Source organism: Protomyctophum parallelum (assembly GCF_964188405.1).
Source record: "Protomyctophum parallelum genome assembly, chromosome: 1".
Taxonomy (NCBI): Eukaryota; Metazoa; Chordata; class Actinopteri; order Myctophiformes; family Myctophidae; genus Protomyctophum; species Protomyctophum parallelum.
Genome location: NC_139697.1, coordinates 9,846,176 through 9,859,823, shown reverse-complemented (window position 1 = coordinate 9,859,823; position 13,648 = coordinate 9,846,176). Strand labels below are relative to the sequence as shown.

The 13,648-nt window shown below is 44.4% G+C and overlaps 1 protein-coding gene across 1 annotated transcript; it reads right to left on the bottom strand.

Annotated features, from left to right (window-relative positions):
- Positions 1–3,632: 3,632 nt before the first annotated feature.
- Positions 3,633–11,551, bottom strand: LOC310877005 (transcriptional repressor scratch 1-like; the record flags this gene model as incomplete). Its single annotated transcript, XM_083790651.1, has 2 exons — positions 3,633–4,411; positions 11,422–11,551. The coding sequence occupies 2 exons, from the start codon at positions 11,549–11,551 to the stop codon at positions 3,633–3,635; spliced, it is 909 nt and encodes a 302-aa protein (XP_083646777.1).
- Positions 11,552–13,648: the final 2,097 nt, after the last annotated feature.

Genomic DNA, 13,648 nt, shown 5'->3' with positions numbered 1-13,648 from the left:
ATAGACTCCGAAGGCGCATGAATGCGTATTTACAAGGTTGCTCGTTGCAAAATAATCAGTTTTTACTCTAAAAAATAAAGTTAAGGCAGCATAGGGTGTAATGTCCCACAACGCAGGCATACAAATATGTTTAAAAATGACAAACTGTAATACATTTACGGTGGCGAATTTACACATGTACTGTATCACATACTGAGTCACACAGTGAAATCCTCTTGTTTATTTATCGATTTGTAACTCCAAAGGTTATTCATAGATAATTCAACATAGGATTTTAATGCAGTTTTAGACAGATCCGTATGTATGCATTTAGGAACAACACAGCCTGTGTTGCAATAACTCGTGCTTCTTTATTAGTTAAAATGTACAGTATGTCAGTAGAAAAAGGAAGAGGTGGACATTTCTAAATACAAGGCGCTGTCTACCTGAATCTAAGGTTTTTCATTGTGCTACTATCTTTATTGGAATACAAAGCTGAAAGATATAATTCGCAAGAGGAAGTGCTTTCATATAATGATACGTAAACTAGCTTGTGGCTATAAGTAGGCTACAGTAGATCATAGTAGAATCTAAGTGTTCATCGGTGCACTCTGGCGCTGAAATATTGACAAAGACAGAACATCTCATGGATAGTTTGGATACAGTGTTAGTACAACCTTATTGTCAGGTTGACATCCACGTCATTAATTGAGTTTCATTGGCTCTATAGGGTCAACAATTGTTAGTCAATACATGTTAATGTCACATGTAATGTTACATAATATGCCTCAAAGACCAAGGAGTCCAAACGTGTTACTATGAGGCTTGCAAATTACAGTTTCAAACTTCCGACATCCAAATCATTCATGAATGCAACTCATTCAACTGGAATCCAAATGTGACAGGGAAAAAAAACCTCATTCTTGTTCTGGGTTTGTTTCAGCATCAGAGGCCTACAGAAGTATCCTCTACGTTCTACAATATTCAGTAATAATAGTAATAATACGAGGCAGGCAGTGCATAAACCATGTACAAAAAGACCCCTTCCTACCCAACCCAGAGCCCTCAATGGACCATTATGCCACAAGGCCACCATTTTGCTCTTCTGTCATACTTGGGGGGTGGGGTGGGGGGGGGGGGGGGGGGTTGAAACTTCACCCTGAAGGATTAGGGTTTCCTACTCCCAATTATGACATAACAACACTGGCTGCAGTGTGAATATGGTCAATGTAAAGAGTTGTGACATGTGTATGAAATCTCATACACCCTAAAGACCCCAAATACAGGTATGACCTAATTGTCAGTATGGTAATTTTGTCTGACGAAGAACAAATTTTGCTTCAAATTAATAGGTTTACATAATATTGCTATAGGCAATTAATCTTGTTGTACATCAACAGAGGCCTAAAAACAGAACAATGATTTGTACCTCTCTGTTCCATTATGTTAATTGTAATGAAGGAAATGGTAAAAACTAAAAGAAAGGTCTACACCGGTAAAACAACGACGACATGAGAACATCAGGTCTCAGATATTACTGCTGAAGCTCTGAGATGCTGGAAATGATCAAAGGAAATTTGAAAACAAAACAACAAACTTCCAGTTTCAGACAACCAAAGAGTAGAGTACAGCACAAGTCACACGTGTTGTAAATACGTGGGCTCTACCCCTCATCGCCCCAGAACCCCAGCCATACGCCTTCATATTGTAACACTAAGTTGGTTCGTTAACTCCCTGAAATTGAAGTTTCTTCTCATAAGTGCATAGGCTGGTAGTATGTGACAACATAAAGATATCACAAATAGGCCTACCGGACGTTAGCAGTTATGACTCATGTTTCTTCAGAACATTATGATCATGCATTATTGCTCTATCGGTTATTAATGAAATATTGCCCATTTTGCTAAATTACCCTACATCTAAGAAGTTTGGCAACATATCCCAAAGATTCATAAAATTGGCATAGATTCCGTTATTAGGCTATAGTCATTTTTTTTTGCATGCAAGTAGTTTTATGTTTGTTTGTCGTTGTTATATTTAAAGTGTCAAACAAAAACCAGAGGATATTCATTAGAAAGTGTCAAATGCTTTGGCATCTTCATAACAAAGGCTAAAACTAGAACAAATCAATGTGCAAAACAATGAATCTACAAAAACTTGTAATAAATAAAGACATACATAAACAAACAAATACAAAATTAAATAGATCAATAAATAAATAAATATTTGTCCACAGCCGAGACCTTTATGACAAAGCAGAACACTGTGTGTCCTTCTGGCAACAAGATTACAGTATTGTACAACACTTTAAAAAAGGTTTGACCTTTTGAGGAACAGACATTTTAATGCCTCTGTTGTCATTTGTGTTTGGCAAACAAAAAAGATTAGCCGAGAGGAAACTTCTTTTGTTTTTTTGCTCACATCCTGGTGATGGTACAAGCCATGTGACCCAGAACCTGGGTTCAGATATAGTTCATGACCTTTATTGCATTTCAACCCTCCCCCCGCTCCCACTTGTCTTTGCTCCCCCACAACGAGCTCCGACAGCAGAAGTGCTCATAAACCTTTACAACAAAAATAATACCGGTAATCATTTTTCCATGTTTGTGTCCATGTGTGCATCGGGCAAAGGGAAGCAAAAATATACTTCATATCTGCAGTATGATTTTTTACACTGTGTACATGTACCATGCGGTACACAGTATATAGAATCCTGTAGGCCTTTTTTAATTCAATGTTTTACACACAGTTCAGTTCGATACTGTTAGGTGATCCAGTTACTCTGGGAAGGTAACAACACATGTCTGGGACTGGCCCACTTTCGGAAGGTGCAGGCAGTGTTACATCTGCACATCCCTCTCCTACAGTACAGACACCTGCTTGGTTTTCTAATGGAAAGTGTTCTGAAAACTGTACCACATCATAGATATCATTGCAGCTCATTTCACATTGAGTCGTAAAATGTTGCAAAAAGTGCAAATGTCCATTTTACAACATCGAATCATTTTCCAGCACTCACGATGTTGTGGGTTATGTCTACGTTTGCTTGCTTTAGTTACTTCTTTCCTCTCCCCCCCTTTTCTTGTTACTTGTCGGTCTGTAAGCCTTTGCTGAATATCTTTGCAGGAAAACTCGTAGATCTGACTTCAATCCGGACTGTGGTCATGTGACATGTCTCCCAGAGAGGAAGATGGAGAAGATTGTGCTCTTGTGATGGCCAAAACAAAGGCCAATGAGGACAGGAACAGATATGACTATTTGTTAAATATTTTATATGCAGTGTGCTTGATTCATCTTGAGAGATACCTAAACTGCTTCGCTATCGTACAAATAAGATCAGACGGGGAAGCTAAGTCAGATAAGGTTGCTTTTGCTTTGTTTGCATTTTTTTTTTTTTTGGCAAGTATTCAGAATGCACAAGATTTCACCCCGGTCTGGAGGAGAGAGAGAGGATCAAAGAAGAAGGAGATGTTCTCCAGTATTTATTTTGGCCAGGATTTGCCAAGAGTTCCTCTAAAGGAAGAATACACCCCATCCCTCATTCCACACAGACTTGTATTGTTTGCGGGACTGGAGGAGTTAGGTGAGGAAGAAAATCGGGAGTCGGATAAAGCTCATAAGGATAGGGTACCGGCCCTCCCTGCTTTTCACCCTCACTCGTCTGATTCGTCGAGAGGCGAGAAAGCCCCCTTGAAGCACGCCGACTCGTAATGCTTGTTCAGATAACTCTTGAGCGCAAAGGTTTTGTCACACCGCTTGCACTTGTAATGCTTGAAGGCAGAGTGTGTCTGCATGTGAGCGCGCAGATTCGACCGGTCGGCAAACGCTTTCCCGCAGTGGGCGCACCCGAAGGGCTTCTCGCCCGTGTGCGAGCGCATGTGCCCCTGCAGGAGCCACGGCCGGCTGAACGCTTTCGAACACACATCGCACTTGTGCTTGAGGTCATGGGTCAACAGGTGCATGGCCATCGCGGGCATGGAGACGTACACTTTCCCGCACGTCGGGCATTTCTTGGCCATCTTGCTGTCTATGCTCCTGTGCGTCTGCTTGTGCCGGCTGAGATTGGAGGAGGTGGCGTAGGTCTTGCCACACTCACTGCAGCTATGCCTCTGGATGCCGCCCCGCGGGCTCGCCGCGGCTTTTCTTCGCGAACGCCCATCCGTGATGAAGAAGGCGTCGACCGTGTACCCTTCACTCACGGCCGTGTCCCCGTTGATGTATCCGCTGGCCGATGACGACACCTCCGACCGCGGGCTGTCCGGCTGGTCCGAGTCACCGTGTATATCGCCAGGGCTTCCACTGTAGCTGTCGGCCCTGAGGTGGTCGTATATGATCGACGGTTCGTCAGGGGAGGGGACTTTAGTGATGACAGACGATTCGCTCCCCACAACGTCATCATAAGGAGATGGGACGAGATAGTCACTGATATAGCCTGCAGATAAATGGAGAGACAAGTGTCAGCTGTAATTGGAAAGTAGAAATTAACCGACAAATGAGGTGCTTACTGTATGTCATGCTAGCTTGACTATGGAAGGAAGAATTCACCCTAAAAGAGTGTGTACTGTATGGAGAGATTGGTCTTCATTTGTGATTATGCAAGTCACCTCCAGAAAGACTCTATTGCAGATAGAAAACAGACCCCATATAGAAGATATATAAGCCTCAATGATATTATAAGTGGCTGGTCTTCAAACATTTTTAACTGTGCAGCCTTTTCATCATCTATATTGCTACATTAAATATCCCATCATATTGAATTCACATGTTTTTTTCCCGTTAACATTTACATGTTTGTCAATGTGGTGTGGTGTGTGGTGTGTTTGTCAGTGGTGTGCAAAATGTGCGAGAACAGAAGGCAACAGACATGAAGACATGAAGGCTGTTTAGCGATGTCTAGCCTGTAGCTTTTACCTCACAGTTACCTGTATGGATGAACATTCGACTATAAGAATCAATATTCCTCCATTTCAATTAGCTCTCCCACAGCATTTGAACATAGACAGGTGGGGGAGTAACAGCACTGTAATATAATCTCATATTGCAATTCTGAGAAAAAGGCGCACAGAAGTGGGTCGATAATATGTGATGTGATGTGTGATGAGAGGAAGAGAGAAAGACGAGTCAGAGAGAAAGAGAGAGAGAGAGGATAAATCAAGGGATGGAGGGATAGAGGGAAGATGAGAGAGAGATGGAAACAGAGGAAAGAGGAAGAGGCAGAGCGACAGAGAAAGTGATAGAAAGGAATGCAGGAGAAAGGCAAAGAGAGAAAAAATGAAAGAAGTAGAGGGAGAGAGGGAGAGGGAGGGAGGGAGGGAGAGAATTTCATGTCATGAATATTCAATCATTGCACTTCCTGAACAAAGTATTGTAACTGGCTGCTTATGCAAGTGTGTGTGTGTGTGTGTGTGTGTGTGTGTGTGTGTGTGTGTGTGTGTGTGTGTGTGTGTGTGTGTGTGTGTGTGTGTGTGTGTGTGTGTGTGTGTGAGTGAGTGAGTGAGTGCGTGCATGCGTTTTATAGAGCATGAGTAATGGGTTGAAACATGACCAAGAGTTTATTTTAACCATGAAATAACCTGTAAGGACTGTAAACTATAAGACCACATTCTATTTACAACATCCCGGGGGCATGGAGATGGTGATATTTTAACACTCAACCCTATCATTACCCAGTGTTGGGGAGTATTAAGCTACATGTAGCTGAGCTACGTAGCTGAGCTACATTTTGCTGTAGCTTGTGGTATTTTAGCTACATTCATATTTGTGTACCTCGTCAAGTAGCTCAGCTACCTTTTGGGTCATTTTTTGTAGCTTAGCTACTCAAGTTACAAGCTACAATTTTGGGCAATAACATGAAAGAAATATATTAATTTTGACCATTGGTTGCTGTGTTAATTCTTGTACTAGAACCCCCTTTGAAAAATCAAGGACTGTTCCTTTTTCTGATTGCTTTGAGGGCATATCAGCACTTGACAGCTGCCTCTAATTGGCCTCTGATTGGCCCTGGTATCACAGGGTGGGAGGGGTCTCCCAGGGGGGAGCAGGGGTCTCCTAGAGGGGAGGAGGGGTCTCCCAGAGGGGAGCAGGGGGAGGAGGGGTCTCCCAGAGGGGAGCAGGGTGGGGGGGTCTCCCAGAGGGGAGCAGGGGGAGGAGGGGTCTTCCAGAGGGGAGCAGGGTGGGTGGGTCTCCCAGAGGGGAGCAGGGTGAGGAGGGGTCTCCCAGAGGGGAGCAGGGTGGGGGGGTCTCCCAGAGGGGAGTAGGGTGAGGAGGGGTCTCCCAGAGGGGAGCAGGGTGAGGAGGGGTCTCCCAGAGGGGAGCAGGGTGGGGGGGTCTCCCAGAGGGGAGCAGGATGAGGAGGGGTCTCCCAGAGGGGAGCAGGGTGGGGGGGTCTCCCAGAGGGGAGCAGGGGGAGGAGGGGTCTCTCAGAGGGGAGCAGGGTGGGAGGGGAATCCCAGAGGGGAGCAGGGGGAGGAGGGGTCTCTCAGAGGGGAGCAGGGTGGGAGGGGAATCCCAGAGGGGAGCAGGGGGAGGAGGGGTCTCCCCGAGGGGAGCAGGGTGGGAGGGGTCTCCCAGAGGGGAGGAGGGGTCTTCCAGAGGGGAGGGGTCTCCCAGAGGGGAGGAGGGGTCTCCCGCATGTACATTCTCAATTTAACGCTGAAAAATAAAAAGTAGCTGAGCTACTTTGAGCTACTTTTTCCATGTAGCTGTAGCTTTACAAGCTACATCTCTCCAGGGGTAGCTATGTAGCTTGATCAAGCTACTGCCATGGTGAGCTACTTGTAGCTTTACAAGCTACGCTTTCAAAGTAACTTGCCCAACACTGTCATTACCATTTGCCTTGCTCAACAGCGCTTTACTTTGTTCACACTCCCTGCCCACATTTTCCCTGCAAGACGAGAGAGATTCAAGCTGGCAACCTCCCAAACAGAAAGGCTATCTGCCTGTCTGGCTAATGCCCTGTCTGCAGAAAGTGAATTGCAATTGGGTCCATTTGCACTTCCAGAGTTAAATTAACATTTAAGATTTTAGTGCCTGCATGTCTATCAGTCAATAGCTGTCTTCATGCATGTATAGTGTTCTTGTGAGTGTGCGTGCATGCACATGCACGCATGTGTGTGCGACTGTGAGTGTATCTCTTTTCAGAGGGAGTGTCTCCTTCTCTGTCCATCTCTCTCTGTTTATTCAGTCAATTGCAATTATTGAATGCAGTGTGTTTTATTGGCATGGAAAAAGATAAATAATGCTGCCGAACACAAACACATTCAACATTCCCTGCCAATGCATCTCTGTCTTTCTCTTCAGCTATTGTGTTTCTCTGAAAGAGAGGAAGAGAGGGGGGAGACGGGGGGGGGGGGGGGGGGGGGGGGGGGCAGAGACAGAGAGAGAGATGGGAAGACAGACAGATGGAAAGACAGACATTTGGAGAGAGAACAGCAGCGAAAACCTGCACGTTATTCATTATTTATTTTGATCTAACCTAACAGTAACTGACACACACTTGTGTGCTTTGGACACTTGTAGGTCGCTGTCTGTTCCCTGTGTGTGTGTGTGTGTGTGTGTGTGTGTGTGTGTGTGTGTTTGTGTGTGTGTGTGTGTGTGTGTGTGCGTGTGCTCGCACACGCAAGTGGCATGTGTGTTGTGTAACACTGTGCACTCGGCTGTGCAAGCTGCCCGGGAAATGTGCCGAGTTGACAGAAACACAGCATGCACCTCCGTGTGTGTGTGTGACATGTGTGTGTGCCTGTGTGTGCATGCATGCGTGCATTCATATGTGTGTGTGTGTGTGTGTGTGTGTGTGTGTGTGTGTGTGTGTGTGTGTGCGCGTGTGCATGCGTGTGTGTAGGTGTATGCGTGTGCTGTGCAAGGAGCTACAGTTGCTATACAGTCACAACTCTTGTTATATTTATAACAAGGGATAAAAGTACCACTTTTTACAAGCTTGCCTAGTTGCTGCAGCCTCGGCTCTGAGAAATTGTTTGGAAAGGGAGGAGGGAGAAGAATAAAGCAATCAATAAAATCACCACCTCCTCCCCAGCCATCTGAATGCCGTAACACCCCCACACCCACCGCCACCGCCACCCCCCTATGCCTGGTGTCAGACTACACAGCATCTGCTCCAGCCTTGTTTCTGATGAAAGAGATGAATAGGCCAATGTTGACACATGCTGCACAGAGACACTGTCTCCATGTAACCACTTGAACCCATGGCTATATCGTCCCTATTCTGGTTGTGAATATTCGGCAACAAGCTCACAGAGTGTGGCGCTGTTATTTGGGCTATTATTGGCTATATTTGCCAAAGATATACTGTAGAGCGAAAACACGAGGAGGCCTAGTGTAGACCCCTGGAGGATTCCGGTCAACTAAGGGCAGATTCATACTCCTATTTTACCGCTGTTTCGGCGCTGTAGTGCCGAAATGATTTCGGCTCATCAGAAATATTCAGTAGCACCGAAGAGCCGACTTTAGGACGGTACCCGCCCCCCCCGAACCTCAAATGACGTCACATTGTAGGCTCTACAGGGCCGAGCTGACTTTTATTCGGCTCTAAAATAGGAGTATGAATCGGCCCTATAAGTATATAGGGGTTCAAAGGTTCAGTGTACAGTATATAAGACAAATTTATGCTGCGGACACACAGCTTAGTAGAATACCCTATTTTATACCCCATGATCGTACAATGGTGTAACGCACTGAAAATAGCAGATCTCACACAACACGTTGTGAGCTTGCTATTTTGTGCGCGTGACGCCGCCATACAGCGAAGCCTAGAGCATGGTCACATGTTATCAGGGATTACATGCTTGTTTTACCATAAACTCTCTCCCGGTTAAAACACTGCCAATGTTGCTGTGCATGTAGCCAACAAAATGACACAGTGCTCAGCATCCATCCACGCTTCGTTGGTAGTATACTTGATTTCATCAGAGAAACTGCAGCTTCTGATCTCTATTTGCCTCGTCTCTACTTTGATTACCATTGATGTGAACAATGCGTTGCGTGCTATAGTGGTGTTTGTGGTCCTTGTCCAAACAGACAGCAATGCGCTCTGTAGCACAGAGGAAGCACGGTAACAGACAATCTAGTTCAGCCATTGTTTTTGTGGCACACTGAGTGGGTGACAGCTCACAAACCCTCAGTTAATTCTAACTCTGAGATCGTACAAATGGAGCCTTAAAACAGGCCCATTTCTATACTGAGATTAAATCCTAGGCCAGCGGGCATCCATGTAGGTCCAGTAATGGGAGTCTGAACCACTGCACTATCAACTAGGGATCGTAACCCATAACCTCAGGGAATTATCAAGTGTAACATGACAGTAGAAGGTGCCTATTAGAGGAAACAGGGTTTAGAGTGCCTTAGGTCACTATACAGTTAAACCCTAGTGTCATTTTAACACTGAGGGTGTAAAAAAACATTTAACAGGTTCATTTTCACGTGTTAAGTCATCAGTTGATGCCTTTAACACTAGGAATCATCAACTCCAATGGTGACCAACACAGCAATCATTAAGCACAAAATACCATCGTACAGTATAGGAACTTCTAGGGTACAGTAAGAGAAATTAGTCCAGAGGTTCAATTCTCCAGACAGGCAGGGGAAATCATGGGTGGGAAAAGTATAAATGAGAAACACCTCTCTCTTCCTCATCAACTATACTGTCGAGTTGCCCTTGGGAAAGATGCTTAACCTTCAGTTGCTCCAGTGGAGCTGCTCGCCTATAGCCAACGTTTGAAGCCTGTGGCCGCAGGCATACTGTATGAAGTACTGAGCCTGGGTGCTGAAAAAACACTGTCCTAAAATGTCCCACACTCGCCGGAGAGCACATTTAAATGCAATGAGCATAATACTGTGTGAGATTAAAAACTATATTTGAACTCTGCCAGCAGGCTTATAAACGTAAAAGCCAACAGATTTCTTGCTGACATTTGGGTGGTTGGAAAGGTCACATTTTCATTTACAGTAGATGGCCACCCACACAACCTATTGTCATAGATGGATGGATGGATGGATAGTAACATATTATGTGTAAGATAAAAAATTAAAAATAAAGATAACAAAAGTATTTAAAACAAGACTTGGAGTCTGGCCTGGTCATCTGTACTTGGACTGAACAGGTTTGCATAATGTAATCTCCAATGGCTCAATAGTATATCAATAGAATCAATGAATGTCATGCCTTTAACTTAAATGGTGATTGGCAGACACAGGGGAACATTAATCAGAGTGGTCTATAAACATAAGGGTGATGGGAAATAATGATTAACAAAACAAATACAACATCCAACATATTGGGCAGGTGTTGGACACAAAAATATATTGAAATTGTAGAATTTTATATTTGGAGATGCTGTTCCTTACTCAAACTTCTGCAAACCATTCCAGCCTGGTAATGAAAACAACAAAATATGTAAATAACTTTCTAACAGAACAATGTTCCTCTGAGGTATTCTGGAGTGTTGAGACAAAAGGGAAAAATGCATGTTTGTGTCCTGCATATGTGTGTTGAGCATGATGTCATTTCTGTGTGTGACGGCTGGGCAATTTGTGTTGTGACTAAGCATGAAGGCTTTTTTGTCGGTATACGTCGACAGAAAATGTCCAAATAGTTAAGACAGGATAGACAGGAGGATTGGTATAGCCATGGCAAACTGTCCACAGATGTGCCTCAAAATCTGTCCCGCCTCTTCAGCCTGATTAGTACTAGCAGATTTTATACTCGTGGCACCACAGTGTCCTGTGCCAAAACATATAGCCAGTCTACAAGCTGCATCGCACGACACGATGATGTGAGCTTGTAGATCTGCTATTTCTGCAGGACACCGTACAATGGAGTAAATGAGGCCTCATAGTCTTGACAGTGCAAATTGGACAGTGTTAGAAAAGGTCTCCCATGTGAAGGTTAATAGTCTACTGGAATTTTTATGAACCCAGAAATGGTGATTAGTATAAACTTTTGTGATAGAAATAGGCCTAGGGGGTTTTCATCATTCTGAATCCATTCCAAGCATTAGTTTTGCACAAAAAAATACTCCTTGGGCTAAAAACGGCCATAGCCGTCATCACAAATGTGATGAGGTCAACACATTTGGGCAAGTGGCTATGGCCAAAGAAAACGTCTCCCATTATTATGCTCATTGTGAGAACATTGTAGGTTTCAATCCTGTTTGACATCTTTGTCAACTATTTTCTCCATTTGTCCCGTCTGTCCCATTATCGAATTCCTAAATAAAGAAACTGAGATGCCTTCAAGATGATAACAGAATGGACGCTCAGACAGAGGTTATTTGGTCTATATTTGGCCTGCATGTGACCGGAGTTTAACCTCCCTCCATATTATCTATCGCACTGAAATGATAATACATTATGGAATTAAATGTTATCTTACTGTGTGTGTGCGTGTGTGTGTGTGTGTGTGTGTGTGTGTGTGTGTGTTGGACTGACCTTTGTCGTGATGGTGGAAACGCAGACTCAGCGTGTGCTCTTCCCTAAGTTCCCTTCTATAGGAACTTTCCAGCTGTGCCGCCGAAAAATCGTCCAACTTCACTTTCTTCACCAAGAAAGACCGAGGCATGATGGTGAAGTGTCAAAACGCGCACGCACACACACACACGGACGCGCGCACACACACACACACACACACACACACACACACACACACACACACACACACACACACACACACACACACACACACACACACACACACACACACACACACACACACACACACGCGCACGGATGCACGGATGCACGCACAGTCACCGGCTCGTACAAGACCACACTGTGACTCACCCCGAACCTGAGGGAATGCGTTATAGCAGCCAGGTATGTCAGATTGTGGATAAGCAGCTGCTTCCAAGATGTTTGACTTAGAGGTCTTTCCTTGATCTTATCAGACACTTTAACTGGCTATAATAAAGTGGAGACATAGCTTTATGAGGCCAATTAAACGTTAAGCCGAGCGCTCGCAGTTTACTCTCGTTGTTTAAAAAAAAATCTTCTTCTCTCGTGCATGTAGGCAATTTCTTTCTTTCTTTTTGGCTCAGGTTTCTTGAAATATACACATGCTGGCCTCGTTCTGGCCGGAGGGAAATAGGCACGTCTGTGACCCGTCGTCAGTCGGCACTGTATTAAAACAACAAACAAGCGCGGACAGACAGTCAGCCGCGGGTAAACAGGGTTTCTCTCCTCGCTTCGCCTGTAAGGTCTCTCGACTCGCGCTTTCAGCACCGGACAGCTCCGTCTGTCGCTATGTGTACAGTTGTGACTCCGCCGCTGTCCTTTCAGCACCACAGCTCAACGGGGAAAGAAAGAGGAAGCACTCGTCTCAAAGTAATGTCTTTTCTTTGAAGTCACGCTGAGCACAATCCACAGCGGCGCGGAAGAAAATGGCATCGGTGTCCAAAGGCATGTCAACGAACGGGCAAACCGAGATTAAGCCCCCAGTTATGAGTTGAACACACTTCGGGGGCAAATGTCCATGCGGGAAATAAAATAACACCGACACGTAAAGAATGAATCAAATCTTGGCAGCTGGAGAGTGGAAATAAAAAGGCGCATAGAATTTGAGAAACCAAAAGGAAGGAAAGCAAAACTAACAATACAACGTGCAGGATCCCGAAATTACTTGACGTTATGAAAAGACGTCAGTCTTCCTCCGTATACCTGGCGAAAATGGCATCACAGTCCGGAGTGAAAAATAAATAAATAGTTAGTGTCTCACATCGTATTGTACAAAAACTGCAGTTGGAAGACGACTGCATGGGACCAATAATAATGCTCTTCTCTTTATTTATAACGCTCTCTCTTTATTTTTTCTCTATCTCCTCCTCTCTTCCTTTCTCTCTCTTGTCTCTTCCTCTCCTTCGCGCGTGTAGGTGCGGGTCTTTCTAAAGCGCAGGATCAGCTGTTGCGGTTTTATACCGCCGTGTGAGAGGGAATGGGAGAGGGGGGGGGGGCGGGGTGGAGAGAGAAAGAGGGGGGGGGGGGGGGGTTGGTGGAAGTGCTTAATTTTATCCATCAGAGAAAAAGGAGCATCTTGTCTTCGGGGACAGGCAGCGTGCTGTGACGGCCTGGGAGGAATTTAATGCCATAGTTTTGAGGGCACGTTCTCGCTGGATTTTCTATATTGAATTTTTTATTGGGGTTTTTTTGTTTGTTTTTTTTGCCCCTCAGTTAATGCACAGCAAATGCCACTCACGAGTGAATATACTGTATATTAGATCAGGGAGACACACTATATCAAGGACATAAATGGAGTAAAGCGAATAAGTAAAAGTGTGAACAAATGAACATCACAAATTGTAACATTGCATGGTCAAAAAGTTTCAGTGACTTTAAATCAGCTTGTTCTGCTTGGTACAATTAAGTGATTACCATGCAGTTGGTGAAGGATAAAATACCAACTGTTCAATAATCAAATGGTCCTACATGCTCACCCACAGGAACTCATTACAACAGTTGCATTGCTGAGTGGAACATCTCAAACTCAACCACAGGTTTAACCTCTTAACTCCCATACCGTTTCTGTCGGTCAGAAGCCTATTATAGTCTCATCTCATAACTGTGTGTTTTTACAGTAATGAACGTCCTTGATCATACAGTATGTATATACAATCTTATACTACAGTATCACACAAAAAAACAAATCATCTTTACACCTGGGAAA